Source organism: Triturus cristatus, chromosome 10, assembly GCF_964204655.1.
Source record: "Triturus cristatus chromosome 10, aTriCri1.1, whole genome shotgun sequence".
Lineage (NCBI taxonomy): Eukaryota > Metazoa > Chordata > Amphibia > Caudata > Salamandridae > Triturus > Triturus cristatus.
In genome coordinates this window covers 112115198-112135169 of record NC_140593.1, presented here as the reverse complement: position 1 = coordinate 112135169, position 19972 = coordinate 112115198, and the positions used below count along the sequence as shown (strand labels likewise).

The 19972-nt window shown below is 43.6% G+C and overlaps 1 protein-coding gene across 3 annotated transcripts in view; it reads right to left on the bottom strand.

Moving 5' to 3' along the window:
- RBMS3 (RNA binding motif single stranded interacting protein 3) overlaps positions 1-19972 on the bottom strand; it is a 1484785-nt gene that overhangs the window by 120848 nt on the left and 1343965 nt on the right. For all 3 annotated transcript variants that reach the window (XM_085630564.1, XM_085630565.1, XM_085630566.1), the window contains exon 10: positions 4721-4771. In XM_085630564.1, the coding sequence (XP_085486690.1) occupies positions 4721-4771 (51 nt within the window). The remainder of the gene's footprint in view (positions 1-4720; positions 4772-19972) is intronic.

Below are 19972 nucleotides of genomic sequence, written 5' to 3'. Positions count from 1 at the left end.
CATGTGCATTGCATTATAATAGTGGTGTTGGGACCGCAGACTGGAGGTCGGTTCCAAGACCGCACATCTGCCCGACATCGTAATGAGGCCCTCTGTGTTCATCACAAATGAAATTCCACCATGTTTAACCAGATAACTTAGAAGTTTCTTTCCAACATGAGAGTATAGCTTTGAAAGCCAGGGCAATAAAAAGATCAAATAACAAAAGTTTTGGGGAAAAGTGATCAAAATTAGGTGACATAGATCCTAGGGAAACATGTTGGGTTGTTAGTGGTATAGTACAGTGGAAGATCTTTAAACATTTAGAACAAATAGCTTTCCAAACTTGACACATGAGAGCAATAACAGAGCACCATTGGAAATGGAACAAGACCAGCATAGTTGAGAAGCAGATGAACCAAATTTAGAGACACATTCTGGGGTAAGAATAGCTCTATTATAAAAAACAAACAGAGATTGTGCAATGCGTGCATCTTCGAAGGTGTTATAAATTCTAAGCCATAATTTATCCCAGTAATGAACAGTAAACGAAAAGGAAAGGTCAGTTTCCCATAATATTTCAAACAGATTTTTTGTTTGCACAGAAGTTGGTGTTAGTAACATTTTGGCTGTACAAGCTCATGTTGAATGTTGTCTAGGAGTGTCGAAGGTAGGGGTGAAACTGGAGGAGCAGGGGAGTTATGAGTAATTAAAAATGAATGGATGATAGAGGATAGAATTCATATTCCTTGAAAAAAGTTGACTATTTTTAACCAAAGTGTCAGAATTCTCTCCTAGGTAAGGTCAAAGATGGCGTTGGCCTCTTCTCCCCCATGTATCTCTCCTCCCGCAAGGCTGAGGCGGTCCAGCAGGAGAGGTGTGCCTGGAAATGATCTCTGGGTCGCCTTATCGGGCCTGATGGAGGAAAGAGTCCACATGCTCGCCCACTCTCTCTCAACATGCCCACTTCACCCTCAGCTACAGAATAATGGCCACCAACTAGGAATACAGGTCTTCGGCGGTGAAAAGAGTAGAGAATATTGGCTGAATCTTTGTCACCCAGGATAAGCTCTTTCTTCATTGCCAAGGGGTTCTGAATCCAGACCTTGGAAGCCAGCGCTGCCAGCGCGAATGGCAAAGCAAGCCTGACCTTTCCGAGAGGACGTGGAGAGCAGTGTCTGCAGCCCCATGAATACTCAAACACGCTCTTGACACGCAGCATTGGAAGGGCCGGAGCTGCGAGACCTCTCTCTCTGGAGGAGGTGACGGCAGATGCCTTCGGTACACAGACCCGCAACACTCAGAGGAGAGATTGTTTTGCGTCGCAGACAGAATTAATTAAAAGCTGAGCGAGATTTTTTATAGTTAAATCCAAATTGTGGAATGTGGGCCAAAAATCTACTTACACTGTTTGGGTCAGGTTATTTTCTGTTATTCAACCACCACAAACCCCAACAGAGTGATTTTCTGATCCTGTTGGTGGCTTATAAGATATTAAATGGATGTATCACAGTTACCGGTACAGACACTGTTCTAGTCCTGAAGGTACAGCTTGTCCCACTGAAGGTGAGCCGCAAGTGTGCTGAGGCCGCCTGTCAATCACCATGGCCACACCCGTGCAGAAGGTCTAATAACGCATCTTGGTGTAGGCACAGTGGCACATGCGCACATGCAGCATGCAGAGTGTCATGCTCAGACGCAGCCAGGCAGGGGGTGGGGCTACAAATGCCACACTTTTAGATCAGAGATTCTGTGTCTAGGAACAAGTGTTAAATGCCCAGTGTAGCAGAGCTGGGCCGTGGCACAACTTGCCTACAGACTCGCAGCCCTCTAGGGGGGACTAGAGATGTCCCTTTGTGTGTCGCTTCATAAGTTTGTCAAGCGATAAACTGTGGTATAAGGTATTACTTGTTTCTATTCATTCTGTGTACTCTCTGTAAAGCGCTCTGGTACCCTACCCTGGGTCTGGTCCACGCTATAGAAAACTCTAAAAATAAAATAAATAAGGGAGTTGTACTTTCTCAAGCGATATATGTATGTAAGATGTGACTGTCTGTGTGTATTTTGTTTTACTGTAGATCTATGTGTGTGAGCAATCACACACAAAAGGGGATTTGTACAGCACAAACTGAATTGTTATTAGCAGTTAAAAATGGGTCTTAATTACTACTCAACCTTAGTAGAATGGAAGTTTGAGTTAAAACCTGCAAGTATTTATAGGTTGCATGCAGCTGTTTGCTTTAGGCGCATAACCCCATGAGCTAACTAGGATTGGCATTGGTGACCTGCAGATGGCACAGGGCTCTGTCCAACAAATGCTGTCATACTCGTCGTCCACAAGCCTATGGCCTGCTGGTTACATGTAGTGCCCTGAAACAGGAACATTAAGCTCTTAAGATATTTTATGACAATACAAACATCTGACCGTATGTGCAGATCCCCCAGCAATCACAATTACCATTTTACCAGTAGTATAACCTGGCACTTGGCCAATACACATGCGCATAGACCTGTGCATGAGATGTTTTGTGGATTATTCTTATTGTGGTGTGTTTGCAACCAGAAAAGAGGAAAGAACAAGACCCTTCTGTATAGTTGGCCACCCACCAGAAACAGATGGGCCAACAAAGATACCAGGAAATGTACCTGCAGTTTGGTACCTATAACTAAGGCTCCCTGTTTTCCGTTTTTCCTGATTTTTACCGATAAATACTGACAGAAACTATTTATTTTCTTGTCTGTATTTATTTTTAAATGTAAATAAAAACGGAAATTTGGTGTTTTTGAGTGATTTTAAATACACTTTGTCATGGCTGCCTGGCCAATAACTGTGTGGATTGATAGGAAAGGGTGTTAAAAATTAAAGGTATTTTAGTAAAAAAAAAAAAAAAAGCTTAAACAGTGGGAGATATGTACAAGGCTGATACTGAAATTTGCATATTTTCATATACAACCATTGATTTATCTTCTGCGGTTGTTCATTTCACTAAAACCTGGCAGGCATTCAAGCATGACTGCATATTTATTGGGTAAATAAATGTGGAAATATACCAGTTTCAGCTTTATTTTTTTCACAATACCCATGATAAATATGGATAAATACAGATAAAATTGGCAAAAAATAAATATGGATAAATGCAGACGGAAATGACAAAAAAATAAATACCATAAAACCGGGAGCCCTACCTATAACATCCAATTGGCTGCATCAGGCATAGTGCACTTTCAGAGGCACCGGCCGCTGGTGAAAGCCACAGATTTCTGGACAGGCCAGTCTCCCTCTGACTGCCACTTATATTCAGGAATGCCACCCAGCTTGGAAAGCACAGACCAATCCTTTATTCTATTTTTTTATTTACATTTAGGATGAAATAATGACACAATGTGCTTAATATGATCTTCGTATTAAAGTATCGTTGTTAATTCGCGTAGTAAACAAGACGGGCAATGGTATACTAGGTGAGTTCTGCGTTTCTGCATATCTCTCTCTCTCTTGATATTACATTTTTTTCTGCAATATATTAATTCAAATATATTTCCGTTGACTATACATTTAAGGCATTTTAATATAATTACATTAACATATTAAAAGTGAATTCATTATAAAATAAACATAGTAGATTCGTAATTAGAGTGGCATCCATAAATTGAGTTTAAGGTGAGTGTATTTCTAACATAATTCCTCACTTGTTCTTATGCATTGGATTTGCTTATTTATGTTTAAATAAATCAACAGATATGGTTCAATAGGTCAAGACACGTCTCATGGAGTCAAAAGCAGCACCACGCCCCTTCCCTCCCCACAAACACCAAAATGCATGTCCTTTCTTTGAGGACTTCTTGGAGGAATGTGCCTCAACTAGGAGGATCTGGTCACTCTTACACCACCGCCATTTCTAGATGCACCTATTGCTTGTCCTTTTGACATCTGTGAAGCTGCCTTAGGCCCTCTCTGGTCAGCCGCAGAGCAAGGAATGAGCATCAATGAATGAATAATGACGAGGTCCTGCAAACAGTTGGCGTACCGTAGAGGACAGGCCCCAACGGACTTCAGAAACAAGCTTCCTGTTGAAACACAGAATCAATAGAACAGAAGAAACATGGGGAAAGGGGCTAAAAACATGGAGCACACTGCTGGATTAAGTCAATCTCTCCCCCAATGAGCAAACAAACTATCTGAGATCTGGGGAAGAATTTAGGATTGCCTGCTTGCTTTAGCAGGGGACCGGTCCACCGGGCACGATGAAGAAAACACTGGCCAATCCCAACCATGCCTCTTCTGGTTCCTGCCCGTTGTCACACTTTTCGTTCCTCATGTGGTCACACTAGCACCGCTGATGCCAATCATCAGCTGCGGCCCAAAGACCGTAGGCATGACCAAACCAATATCCACATGGATCCCACGGGAACCCACATGACACGCAATGGACCTAGTGGGCCAGTCCAGTCCTAACATACCCGTAAGGAAACATGTTCAGCGTGTTACAGACACAATGAAGACACATATTGATGCCTTTATCAGTTCGCAGCAACAAGCTACCCAGTACCCAAGTCACTACCGTGAAGGACTTCAGGGGCAGGTACATGATGCTCATTTAGTATACAAACTGCCCAAGGACAAGCACTTAGAAGGGACTGTGGAATAGAAAGAGCATAATTGGAACACAAAGTACATAAGGGTGGGCACACTGCACAGCACTAGTAAGGGTTCATTATGTGGCGAGACTGTGCTTGCACTTACCGTGGGTTGCATCACGTATGACGGGTGAGGCATCCACGACGTACTTTGGACCTAAAAAGCAACAAGCCATTATCAGAAAAATAGAAAAGTCACAAAGGAAAGAATACTTGCCGAGGCGGGTACAAAGATACATGCATATATTGTTCGGTGACATCTGAGATGCAGTTAGAATCAGGTGCAACTTATCACTTAAAAAAAATTTCAGCAAAAGTTCAGCTATTATGTTAACACACTATTTTCTCTTCAAGATTTATATGTAATGTTTATGATATAGAGCACGTACACAGAATATGTTCAAATGTAATATTTATTTTAAAAACTTAAATAAAATATCCTGAAAAATATCAGTATCATACAGAAAGGGGCCATTTCCAGCTCTTATTCAGCTAAGAATGGAGCAAAAAACAAATTGAACCGCAGGAATAAATACAAACTCATTTTCCATGGAAATTGTGTCCAAAGAAAACTAATTTAGTCTCTCATCCACTATTGAGAAAGCTTGATTGGTTCCTTATTTTAAAAACCTATCAATGCGATGGGCAACCTAAAGGCTTCAATTGCATTTGTGTTGGTTCTGGGCAAACAGCAAATTCCTTTCTTGGCCGACTCATCTCCAGGTCTTCAAAGAATCTACCAACAACCCTTCTCTGCCTTTCTCCTTCACATATGGATCCCTCTCCTTTCTAAGAATCAGCAAATGAGAACCCTGCTAGATTTGTATCAGAAAACAGCATGCCCCAAGCATTGAGCAGTAGTCAGAAAACTGACGGCATCTTGGTTATATTTTGTTCTCTTCTCTAACCGCAGCTTCAAACAATGAACCTCATGGTTCTTCATCTATGTTCAGCTTCTGATGTGGCTCTTCACTCTGTTGGATAGTCATTCCCTCTACTCTCTGAATGTCTTACACTGCTCATGCTTGGTTCTCTTCCCATCCCTCTGATCAATCATTCGCTTGATGTCTTGAGCACGGCGGGTCCCAACCCCTCTCCCTCTTCGTCACAGTATTCCTCAGGGTGCTTTGATATGTCCTTTTCTCTTCTCTTTTCAGATATCCCCCTTGATTCCCTCGTTTCTTCCTGTGAACTATCTTGTAATTTCTATGCTGGTGATTCCCATTTGATTATTATTTTAAATTCTTATGATTCTAACTCATCCAAAAGTAAAAATAATTTCTACTCTCTTACTTCCATACAAGCAAGTCTCCTTGGATTATTCCTTTACTGGTTTCCTCCCATTATTTTCCTCAACTTATAATGTAGACATGCCCTTTAACTCTTCCCTTTACTTCCCAACTGAAACAGGTGCCCTCCACAAACACACATGTACACATACATACAAACATATATAAATGTATATATATATATAAATATATATACCTATACATATATATATATGTCAGCTGCTCGCTTACGTTTTCGTCGCCTTTCTGCCAACAAACGAGAGTGGACCCGAGATAAGTGCAATTTTGTTTATTTCACCGCTTGACAAGTCTCGCCATTATGCGTTTCGGCAGTCGCCTTCCTTGATCACATGCAAGCGTATGGGATTCAAACCACCAAATTTAAAGTGCTTGTGCAGTCAGAGTGAGGATGGAAAAAATACTTTCATCTCAGTATCTTGCACATTATGTCAACGGCACAGTTGCTGTTATGGTCTGCTTAAATGCGTTTTCACGATTCCTTAAAGATAATATTTGTTAATGCATAGTTTGAAATACCATGCGTAAATGGTCTTAATCATATCATTAACATTGGTCATACATTACGTGCATAAATGCTGTTAAAAAACCAGTGAACATTAATCCATTTCACATTTATATTGTTCCACAAATATAAACTAATATGTGATTATACCTTCTGTGGAAACTAGTATTTCCTAAGTGTTGTATTGAATACTAAAAAAATATAATGTATAAATAAGAAAAAGTGCTAGTGTTTAAAAAAATCCATTTGTATTTTATGAAGCTTCCATGTCCAGTACTCGTGGGCTCCATTCGTATTGAAATAATGTCTTTGACCTTATATTGGAGCACCTCTATACTAGTACGGACATTGAGTGCAAATGTTGGCATGTGTAAATAAGCAAGTATATATGGAGAGACTTAGTAGGTTCAATACACAATTGATTCCCATGGTTGTAAACATAGACATAGATATGTAATTAAATAAAGAAATACATATAATATCATTAAATATACAACTCGATTGTTAAAATCATCCACTATTGTTAAAATCCCATAAAATTGCTGTATTAACTGTCTATATTATATGGATTAAATATCCTTGCAACTAAAATTCCATGAAGACATGTAAATATTTTCTATATAAGTCCTGTCTGGATAATAAGAAACACACATATATAAGTTCGAAATCATAGATTATGAAGTCGCCAAGTTCCAGATTGTCTATAGTAGAGTAATCGATAGGATAGAGAGTTTTTTGACTCTTCTTTAAAAGGGGAATTCATAGAAAAGGGTTTATATAAAAAATGATTTTATATCAAAAATATTTTTATAAAACTTGGTTTTATAACAAATGCTTTCATAAAAATGTATAAAGATCCTCACTTGTGTTAAGACCCCCCCATCTGTTTGGTATCTAATTCCAATTTAAACTGAGTTTCCAGTCTTCTCAGCTTAGCTTCCCTGTTTCCCCCTCTTTTTTCTAATGGGATGGCATCTACTACATAGTATCGTAAATGTGTAAGATTGCTTTCATGGCATTCCTTAAAATGTCTGGCCACAGGGTAGCTTGGATCGTTGTTAGTGATGGCTCTTGAATGTTGCAGGATTCTTTTATGTACCGCTAATTTGGTGCTTCAAATATATTTTAAGTTACAGCTACACTCTAAAACGTAGACAGCATTTCAGCCTTGAAGGTCAAATGTCGAGTGATAGGCCGGGAAATGTTATTAAAAGCTGTACAGTATTCTGTTTTGTTAATACCAAATTTGCAGGCCTTGCAACTAATACATTTAAAAATCCCTTTTCTTGCGGTGAGTCAAGAGCTAGTGTCCTGGTCCTCAGGATTGTTCCGTACCAGGGCATTGCCCATGGATGCAGTTTTCCTGTGTGAGATGGCTGGTTTTTACGGTAAAATTTGCCCTATGATGGGGTCATCTAGTATTATAGGCCAACTGCTATATATATATATTTACGGTAGGGTATCGGAGCACTCACTGGGGGTCTTCAAAATTGATTTATTGAGCAGACGCATTTTGGTATAATACCTTCTGCAGTGCCACAAATAATTTAAAATTTTCTGCACAGCTTGCATTCCTTTTAAACAACTGACCACTCCATTGGTGGGGCTATCACCAATCAGGAAACAACCTCATTTTTTCTGCATCGCCATGTTTCACACATAAAGAGAAAGGAGCCTCAATGTCCCATAATGCAACATCCATTCATGGAAATTATTTTGTTGCAGCCACTTCTCTTTAATGTCCTTCCCAGATTGGTGGCCACTTAATATCTGGTTTTCAAGCTGGGCGTCTCTCCCTCGCCTGCCGCTGGCCTCATTTTGCACAGCTCCTGCTGGTGACCCTCATATGGTCGGTCCACCACAGACTTGGATAGTCCGCTTCCCTCACGGTCGGCAGGCTCAGGTAGAGGCGGTTCCGGCACGCCAATTTCATTCCAACAACGTTCCACCAGGTGGCCGAACACTCGGCAGGTGCTTCCGTGCGACGGGTGAGGTCGTTTGTTGCACAACTGCGGTAGAGAATCGGAGTACTCACGGGGTCTTCAAAATTGATTTATTGAGCAGACGCATTTCGGTATAATACCTTCTTCAGTGCCACAAATCATTTAAAATGTTCTGCACAGCTTGCATTCCTTTTAAACAACTGACCACGAGTGTTCGGTCGCCTAGTGGAATGTTGCTGGGATATATATATATATATATATATATGTATACACAATATATATGTGCTATAAACACATGCACCCGATTCCCCAACTTACAAGAACACAAACACATATGTAGTTACACATTCACATACACCCACTTATATACATAGTCATACACATAATCACTCAAACATTTAGCCCCCTCCCCAGTGATTTAGTGAGGTGCTTGGGTGAGTTAGGTAAGTGGGCTGAGTGAGATGAACTGGTGAGAGAGCTGAAATGCATGAGTAAGGAGACACAGGTGCACACACACATTCTCATTCCCACACACAAATATACTAACCCTTGCACATGTACACACTCTTCTTAATGAGTAAATGTGAGTAAGAGAGCATGTGAATAGGTAAGTGTAGAAGCGTAAACAAGTAGAACTGACGACAGCAAGAAGATCACACTTGTGGCACTTCAGCTGAAGGATCATTACTTCAGAGTGCTTCATTTTTCATTCAGAGAATCGCATTTACGTTCTTGGCTGGACTGTAGGCAATGGTGATGGAAAAAATGGCCAGAACATGCACATATCTTTAGTATTAGTAATAACAGGAAGTTATGTTTGATCTCTAGGCGGGTCAATTTCCAAACATTAAATGCAAAGTGTCTACCAATCTGTTACTTGCAAAGAGACTATGGGCCCGATTCACAGAATTAACTTAAGACAAAATCCTAAACTTACTACTTTTGGTATTCACAGAATGCACTTACTACTTTTGATATTCATAGAATACACTTTTGGTATTCACAGAATGGATTTCGGCCGGTGGCGGAGATTTAGCCATGGCCGAAATCTCCACCTCTGGGCCGGAAGCTCCGCCTCTGGGCTGGAAGCTCTGCCTCCGGGCCGGAAACTCCGGCCCGAGTGTGGACGTAAAGTTAGTAGTCGTAAATCCATTCTGTGAATACCAAAAGTAGTAAGTGCATTCTGTGAGTACCAAAAGTAGTAAGTGAATTCTGTGAATACCAAAAGTAGTAAGTTTAGGATTTTGTCTTAAGTTAATTCAGTAAATCGGGCCCTAAGGGCCTGATTTAGAGTTTGTCAGGATGGTTACTCCATCACAAACGTGACGGATATGGCGTCCACCGTATTACAAGGACATTATATCCTGTGGCACTTGTAATATGGCGGACAGGATATCTTTGCTTCAAAACGAGACCTAAGCAAATTTTGCAAAGGTGGCCTAAGCGATTGTAGACAAGCTGCAATAGCTAATTAAGGAGGACCACTGTGGTAGCGAAGATGGTGACCCTGTAGCAGGTGGGTTGCTGCTGCTGGATGATCACAAGCCGAGACGATGGAGGACCTAGCAGCGGTCATTCAGCAGATGCTATCATCTGGTTCCCCTAGAGACGTCAGGGGATCTGAAGGTCTGCACAGGAGGACTCCAGCTTTTCCAGAACCTAAATAACCTGTTTAATAGTAAGTGCTTCATGTAAGCAATAAGTCAGTGAGCAAGGTGCTTTTGTAACGGCAGATCCTTCTAGATCCTGGGAGAAGGCCCTGTTGCTTCAGAGCTTTTGTCCTTTTTGGTGAGTCAGTACATAAGCAGAGGAGGAGAATGCATATAAGAAATATCCAGAGTGTTGAGAGAGGGACAGGCTTTTAAAAATTACCTCGGGTTCAAAAATTAAGATTTGTGATGGTGGTATCTGGAGTCAATGAAATGAAGTGAGGTGGGAAGGAATGTTCAGATTCTTTTGCTCACGTAGTGAGGCTCTCTGTAAATTTGAATTTAATAAATGGAATTCTGTAATCCCTGTATAAGCGTCAGTCTCTCGTTTTTTTCTAATACATAGGATTCTGTAATACCTGTATAAATGCATGTCTCTATTTTCTTTAAAATAACTGACTAGTGACTCACTCAGTCACAGGTTAGAAAGAAAAAACATCAGAACTCCACTATTATAAGTTATAGCAGACAAGTTCTGATGTCACAAAGCCTGCTGCCGGAGCCCGCAGCTGCGGTGAAGGCAGATCATGTCATGGAGCATAACCGAAGCAGCTCTTTATAGTAACAAAAACAGAATGTTGTTTTTTTTTCCTGCTCTATTACAATAGCTTACAATGACAAGCAAAGAAATATGCTTATATCTTGCACTCCTTAGGTAGATAAAAGCTAGAACCTCCTGCATGTTTCTACACATTTCGAGCTACTGCAGCTTTTATTTGATTAAAAAGGGACTTGTATTGAACTGTTTCTAATATCTGTTTGCAACAAATATCAAACAGGTTTTTGATGTGTTTCATTTTGCACTAGAGGCTTTATTTTTATTCTTCACGTTTGCAAACATGCTCACTCTTTCCTCAGGGGCGGTCCCTCTGCTAACGCAGAGGAGCATCGCCCCACTGCCTTTCAGCAAGGCAAAAAAGGACAAATAAAATCATAATAACTCAATGTTATTATCATTTCATTTTTGAGCACTGAGGCTGTTTTGTGGGGAGGAGCTGGCTGGGCAGTGCAGGGGAGAGGAGTGGTGGCACGCTCCTAAGTGTGCATGAGTGCTTGGCTGGCCCTCTGGGGTCGGCCAAACATTTATGTGCACTTCACATGTTCTCCACTCAGGTTGCATTACTGCCCCTGTGGAAAACATGCCCAGGCTCCCATTCCCCATCTGAGCGGCGAACCACGGCGCTCAGAGCAATCACAACGCTGCATTGCACAGAACCAGGAACAGAAGCCAGGAAGAGGAGAGGACGGAAGACAGGCGGCAGCCGGCCAGCAGTTAAGGGATCACTTTTTAATTATTTTTGTTAACCCCTCCCCAACCCTCACCTCCCCCCTCCCTGCTCCACTACTGCTTCGCGGGAGCAGCAAAGACTATCTTTCATATGAAAGAGATACGCACCAAAGTTTTAAGTGGTTTGTGGGAAAGGCGATGGTGTGACCAAGTATTAAATGGGACAAAGTACCACCTATCGTTCATGATAAGGATATTGCAAGTCACCTCAGAGTTCCATAACCTTATAAAGGAACTCGGACTTTGGCCTTGTTTCTCTATATAGTTATGAAACTCCTCAGTAACAATATGATTATAATGTACGGCATGGGGTACTTTATCCCTTATGTAATACTCTGTGGCACAACAGAAGCATTAGGATTGCAGTTTAGGGTGGCATTTGTGTAAACTGTGTGAGAACAAGTGCCTGACCATCTAACCTGAAGCCTTCAGGAGGGATTAGAGAATTAATCCTCAGAGTCCCCGGTGGACTTTGGGGAGGTAGGGCATAAGTACCTTCCCCAGATGGACTGAGAAACAAGCAGAGTAAGTTTGTATGTCCCCCTTTGGAGGACTTGGAGTAGCTATCTACCGAAGAAAAATCTTTTTTTTTTCTAAACTAAGCATATGCGGCATTTTCATCCTTTCATCTAAGATTTTCATATAAATTGGCCACAAATCCAGTGATAATGAAGGGGAACTAATAGTGTATTCCAATTCTCTAGTCTTGTATTTGGCAAGCATTACCTTCTCCAGGGGAGATGTGGTCCCTCGCTCGCCAATAGGACTTTAAATATATGTTGCAAAATGTGGATTTCTCAACATAATGCTCTCTCAGAGATGTTAAAAAGAACTAAAGAACAGGCATTTAAGACAATATGATCAGGCAAAGTCACATGACCTACTGTTTTTGTAAATGGTTTTAGCATCTTTCTTCGCTTCATTATGCCAGCCAGTTCACTCCATGTAAATTCCTAATTATAGTTTATGACTGGAGCTCAGCATGAAACCTACTGGTTAAGGTGAACAAACCAAACGTTATTTAAACAACAGAAGCACAGGCTATGGACAGCAGAGCTAGGAAACCTTTCCAGGCTCTTACAGCAATGCTGCTGCTTAATTATACAGAAACCACAGCATCACCCTGGTTAGACCAATCTTCCATGCCCAGGGCTCAGACAGCAGTACTGATATTATTACAAATACCTATCAGTATAGATGATGCAATTCTTCTAAGTAATTCATGAAATAACAACCATAGCAGCACGAGTCATCTAGTACAAATGAAACAAAATCAGCAATAGTGTCCCAAACTAACACGAATTATCACTCAAATATCAGCTTTAAATGCTTTTCATATCCAATTGTCCACTCTACAGCAATACTTTTACTCTGTTTATATTCTTTCACTACAGACATTTTGACTCCATTTGTTAAGGAGCGCCTCGCATATGGTGGGTAGTATTATTTCCCCATGCTCATTTGGGGCTTTTTGTTTTTCCGCAGCTCTCTATTCCACTTATATATTTGTCTGTGGTTATGAATGGGCAATGGCCATGCTCACATGGCTCCATTTAATCTAAGGACTCTCACATGCCAATAGCCTCCATTTCCTTGTTTGCTTATCTCTACTTGTGCCCGCTATCTGTGGCTAATATTTCTGATCTCTGATATATGGACTTTTTCACCCTCTTTGAAGTCCTAAGTCTTACCTTTTCGTTTTGTTTTTATTCTTGAAACATCGTTCAACCCTTTGGGGGCACTCTAACTCCCCGTTAGACTCTGCATCAAACCAATTTCTTGGATGGGGAGTAGTAGAGTGTCTCATACCATATGGTAATGATATGAACTTAGATTTTAACTTTGAATGTATTTCATCTTAAGTGTTGTCCTGGTGCGTCACTTTCAGATTTTATATTATTCATGCTGTATGTTTACATCGAATATGGTCTTCGTGAAGTATTTTTTTCCAAAAAAGCATATAAATATATAAACCAGTCCTGTAATAATGTAATCGTCTCTAGTTTGTATAGTATAGGTTGTGTCTTCTAAATGTTTTTTTTAAATGTTTTTATTGTACTTATATGTGTATATATTTATTATTCTACAGCCCTGAAGAAGTCCAATTTCTTTGGACGAAACTCGTTTTCTGATCTACTCGAAGAAGTTCTTTTGAAATGTTTAATGAAATTGTCATTAAATAAAAAGGATGATGTAAAGAACAACCTTGGACATAGATTTCATAATTGTGTGACATTGTTCATTAGGCAGTGCACCGATCCCTTTGGTTTGTATTTCATATATGAAATAATTTTTGCCATTATAAGCTTACCATTTTGTTTTCTAAAATACAGTAATTTTACCCTGTAATAAAACAAAATCCATTTTGGATAAATATGCTTTATTTATTATCAAATATCAGAGAAGTCTATCACATGGAAAAGACGATCTCAAGGTTATCCCAAGGACAACCAGACTTATGCCAAGAATGATCACAATAAATCAACAATGGGTCGCTTCTATGCTAGAAATAGGCTTTTTTCAAGAATGCTCACAAATATATCACTGATGGACCACTGTTACGCAGTGATTACCAGTCTGACTCCATGCCCACAGGTATGTCTATTTACCAGGGATAGCCGGCATGCCAACAAAATGCCCATAGCATATTCTCAGGGATCATCTGACCTGGGGTAAGTTGAGATGTTTGCAGGAGCACGCAGGTCATCTGAGTTTTGCCCGAGTGTGGATTGGCCATTGATTTAGAAATCTGTTTATTGAGTTTGCAGGTAGCATCACATATTACAGCATACGAAATCAACGAGCATCGTAACATATATCATGGAGCGAAGTTTCAGTGCACAACACATGTATTCTGGCCATAGTACATCATCCGGAAAGGGAGCAACAGCGCCCGACTTTACAGCCGGCTGGGCTCTGAACACATCTATCTCCACGCGTGATGCTATGGCTACAGACCTAGTGGAGAGCATCTGCTCACCAACTCCTGTACTTGTTACGTGCTAATCCCGGTGCATCCCCAAACAGTTATACAAACAGTGCTAAACTCCCCGTTCAATAACCGGGTGGCCGTCTTCTCAACAGCCTAGCAACTAAAACAACTACCAACAGCAGCTCGCAGGTTCTAATCTAGACTGCCCTCCCCTGTTGATCCCCTGCCCCGGAAAGTTCCGACCCCCTCAGCCCCCCTCACCAGGACCGGTTCAAGCACTAAGATTCGATCCTTGGCATGCACTGTCCTCACTTTAAGGCCTGCCTAACACACTAGCGCAGCATATCGACCAGCCGGACAGCCCCACATCGCCTAACGCAGTCTCTACAGCGCACTTCCGCTGCCTCCCGGGGCCACCTCCTCTGATTGCAGTAAAGTCCGCAGCATCTCCCCCCATTGGGGTGCGATGGGCATCATTCTAAGGCCCAGTGTCTCCTCCCGCCTAAGTGCCACCTCCTCCGCCTTCGCCCACACCAGCAAAGAGCTACGCCATGCTCGCATATGTGGCGCCGCGTCTGCCTTCCAGCGTTTGGTGATAAGTCGCTTTGCCACTATGATCCCCAAATCGAGAAAGCGAGAGGCCACCTTAGCCGGGGGCGGCCGGTGAAAGAGATGTAATAAGTAAGTGGGCCACTCAGATGGTATTTCCCAGCCTGTACACCTACGGAGCTCCCCATGTACTGCCTGCCAGTACAACTGTAACGCAGGGCAGCCCCACAGCATGTGGAGCAGGTCGGCGTCAACCACTGCGCAGCGGGGGCAGCATGCATCCACGCGATGAAAATACTTGTTAATGGCAGCCGGCGTGAGGTAGGCCCTGTGCAGGACAAAGAACTGTATTTGACGAAATCTCATGTTTCGAGGTACCCTCCTCGGCCCCTGCAGCACCCTCTCCCACTCTTTATCTACCATAGGGTGGCCAAGATCCCCCTCCCATCTCTCGCGCAGCCCCCCTAGGCTCGGCGCCGCGTGCATCCGCAAAGCCGCAGCAAACCATTTGATTAGATGCCCCCCTCGGCCCAAAACATGGAGGTATTGCAGCACTAAGTGCTGCTCCGGCTCTTCCCGCAAAGTCCCCCCAGTGACCCGCCAGCGTCTCTATCAGGGCCCGGTGTCGGAGAAACTGTCCCTGTGCCAGCCCCGTCTCTGCCGCAAGGGTTTCGAACGGCAGAAGGCCCCCTTCATGGTATAAGTCCTCCAATGTGTGGATATCAGCCGCGTGCCAATCCCTGAGTTCTGCAGTTCCAAGCGTGCCTCGCCCGCAAGGGGAACCCTCCAGAGGAATAGCCGGGGCATATGGGATTCTGGCCCGTGTCAGCCGGAGACATCGACGGTGGCATTTATACGCCACCACTAGTAACAGCGGTTCGGGCTTGAGTGCGCTCGTGCTCGGGTGAAAGATTCTGAGGAGCTCCGTTACTGCCAGCGGCGGGTTCACCACCGTCGCCGTCTCTTCACGGCATCTGTCAGCTAGCCAGCGGGCCGCCCATTGTAGCTGCGCTGCCAGATAGTAGTGCTCAAGACTCGGCATCCCTAGCCCACCCTGGCCCACGGGAAGACACAGTTTCGGCAGCGCGACTCTGTGGCGCGCCGTTCCCCATACGAAATCGCGGAGGGAGCGCGTGAGGGGCGTGAAGAAAGACACCGGTAGATACACCAGGAGGTTGGCAAAATAGTACAGCAGACGCGGCAGTACTACCATTTTGACAAGCGCTATGCGGCCGGTCACCGATAGGGCAAGCGTACTCCAGAACACCATCTGGGTTCGGACCGCTGTCACAGCGCGTCCCAGGTTACCCTCCACCAGATCTGCCGGGCGGCGATATATCTGGACACCCAGATAGCGAAAGGTGTCTGGCTGCCACTGGACCCGCACTCCGCCAAGGTGGTAACCAGGATCCTGGACGTCGTCTCGGAAGGCGAACAGACAGGATTTAGCGGCGTTGACTCGGAGGCCTGAGAGCTGCTCAAAGGCGTGTAGGATGTAGCCCAGCCTCGCCGGAACAGCAGACACATCCCTGACATATACCAGTAGGTCATCCGTGTAAAGAGACACCTGATGGGTAGCGTCCCCCAGCGGAATGCCATCCACCAGTTCCCTACGGAGTGTCGCCGCTAGCGGTTCCATTGCAAGCGCAAACAGGAGGGGCGACAGCGGACACCCCTGCCTAGTACCTCGGCCGATTTGAATGGGGTCCGAGACATATGGGCCAGTACGCACGCGCACCGTGGGTCCCTTGTACAGAAGAGCCGTTAGCTGAAGAAAGCCCAGCCCCAGTCCGAAGTGTGACAGCGTCGACACCAGGTATCCCCATTCCTGGCAATCAAAGGCTTTCTCCAGATCCAGGACCAGGCAGCCCGCTCTGGGCCATTGTCGAGTGCTCTCCTCCATCACCCGAAAAAACCGCCGCAAATTAAGCGAAGTGTTACGTTTGGGCACAAAGCCGCTTTGATCGCTGTGCACCAGCGTGGGCACCACCGGCGCCAGTCTCTCCGCCAGTATCTTCGCCAAGATTTTATAGTCTGTGTTGAGCAGGGCGAGCGGGCGATAGGACCCCAGCTGGGTGGCGTCCCGTCCTGGTTTCAGCAGGGAAATCAGATAGGCTTCTTTCAGCGATGCTGGCAGTGTGCCCTCCTCTAGTGCCGTCAGGTAGAGGCTGTGAAGCTTCGGGATCAGGGACTCACGGTAAGCTTTGTAGTATTCTGCCGGAAGCCAGTCCGGCCCCGGCGCCTTCCCCGAAGCCAGAGCGGAAATAGCCTCCCCTATCTCGTCTACCGTAGGGGGGCACTCCAAGGCCGCATGGTGCGCCTCCGGAACCCTGGGCAATTCCCCTGCTTCTAAAAACTCATCCAGGTCGCTCGCACTCCTCTGCCCCGTTGACCGGTACAGAGTGGTATAAGTGGATTGGCCATTGATAGTCTTCAGGAAGTATCATTTTGCTCTGACGTGGGTGAGATGAGTTAGGACACATGGCTGCGCATAGCGTGAATGTGACATGGTTGACTTTGCAATCAGCACGTGGTACAATTGAAAGTGGATTTCATTGGCTAGTATGAATGACAATATAGAGAGAGTCATGGTGTCAATAAAAACACAGAGGCCAGAATTACCCCGCCCACCATTCATGGTGCATGTGGGTAGGTCAACCAAGAGCTTGTTTACCTCTTGGTATAAAGTTGTACTTTTGAAAATGGCCATAACAAGAAAAAAAGCTGGTAGCAGGCAGAATCAGTATTATTATAGCTTGACTTTAATAATGAGGAACCCGATAGATGGCTCACTGACATTCACATACTAATTCCAGCGTGGTCAATGATGAAAGCCCATCAAGGACATGTGTTTGAATGATCCACACACTTTGAAACATGCAATAGCTCTAGTTTGTGCTGACCATCGAAAGAATGTGGGACCAGTGATGAGAGGAGAAAGGGAGAAATGTTCAGGTTTACATCATACAGTGTCAACAAATCAGCAATATAAAGATGTATTATGTGAGTCAAATTCACCTACTCTAGGTTTTGAAACTAAATGACCACAGAATCGTATTTGTAAGTGTCAGAATGTGACACTGAGGCACTGCAGGTGTGAGACCTGTCCATTTTCAGTGAGTTGTAATATTTGATAGTAGAAATTACGGTCAGGTGCAAGTCGGCTCGAAGCCTTCTACCAAGATAAGCAAACATTTGACCAGAGTAACTCAAACTCCTCTTGAGACCGCCCGCTACCTGTGGTCATTGCGCGCCTTCTGTATCCGGAGAGCCCAAAGACTGACCCCAGACCTCATCCTACCTACGGCCCTTGCAGGAGCATTTAAAAGCACATTCTTTGGAATCTACTCACATTAACGTGCCCTTAAAAGAAGGAAGGGGCTCCAGGCATCTTCCTTATTCTGGATCTTAACTCTGGAGTCTTTTCTGTAACAACGATGCAGAAACGTAACAATGTAAAGTATCAAAACTAATAATCTGCTTATACTAGGAATAACAACAATCAGCATCGTCAGAAGCATAATAATGTAAATGACAACAATAACAATAATAACAAAATTATCATTGTTGTTATTAATAGTATTATTATTTTTATTAACATTGTTATTTTGTTATTTTGTTATTTTTATTATTGTTGTTATTGTGATTATTGCTATTATTTTGTTGATGTTGTTGTTATTAGGCCCCAAGGTATTAGCCGATAATTACTCCGGCGGCCGGCATCTCACCTCACTTAGATTTTGGAACGGTTGCTAGCATTTCTTTGATGAAATGCTGTTTGTCTTTACCTTGGAATTAAATGAAACAAACAAATCACGGCATCTGAAAGCCAGAAAATCAGCAAAATGCTGAAAAAATAACTGGAGAGGCTGCCACATTCCTGTGCCTTGATATACTGATTGTGCCTCATGATGTTTTCCAAACGAATGTCAGAATCGAGCAACATCAGATTTCCACTAGGCCAACACCACCATCAAGAGGCACCATCAGATGTGCCTCAAGGCTAACACCAACATCAAGATACACCATCTGATGTGCCACTAGACTAACACCAACAACAAGAGGCACCATCATATGTGCCTCTAGACTAACACCAACAACAAGAGGCACCATCAGATGTGCCTCAATGCTCACACCAACATCAAGATACACCATCTGATGTGCCACCAGACTAACACCTACAACAAGAGGCACCATCAGATGTGCCTCAAGGCTAACACCAACATCAAGATACACCATCTGATGTGCCACTAGAGTAACACCAACAACAAGAGGCATCATCAGATCTGCCTCAAGACAATCAACAAGAGGCACCATCAGATCTGCCCCTAGACTAACAGCACCAACAAGACGCACGATCAGATGTGTCACTAGACTAACACCAACAACAAGAGGCACCATCAGATGTGCCACTAGACAAACAGCAACAACAAGAGGCACCATCAGATCTGCCACTAGACCAACAAGAGGCACCATTAAATCTTCCACTAGATGAATGTCAACAACAAGAGGCACCATCAGATCTGCCACTAGACTAACACCAACAATAAGAGCCACCGTTAGATGTGCTAGTAGACGAATGAACAGCCACAAGAGGCACCATCAGATCTGCCTCAAGGCTAACACCAACATCAAGATGCACCATCTGATGTGCCACTAGACTAACACCAACAACAAGAGGCACCATCAGATCTGCCACTAGATGAACCCCAACAAAAAGAGGCACCATCAGATATGACTCAAGACCATCAACAAGAGGCACCATCAGATCTGCCACTAGACCAACACCACCAACAAGAGGCTCCATCAGATGTGTCACTAGACTAACACCAACAACAAAAGCCACCGTTAGATCTGCAACTAGAATAACACCAACAACAAGAGGCACCACCAGATCTGCCACTAGACTAATGCCAACAACAAGAGGCATCATCAGATGTGCCTCACGGCTAATACCAACATCAAGATACACCATCTGATGTGCCACTAGACTAACACCAACAACAAGAGGCACCATCAGATCTGCCACTAGACCAACACCACCAACAAGAGGCACCATCAGCTGTGCTACTAGACGGATGAACAACAACAAGAGGCACCATCAGATCTGCCTCAAGGCTAACAC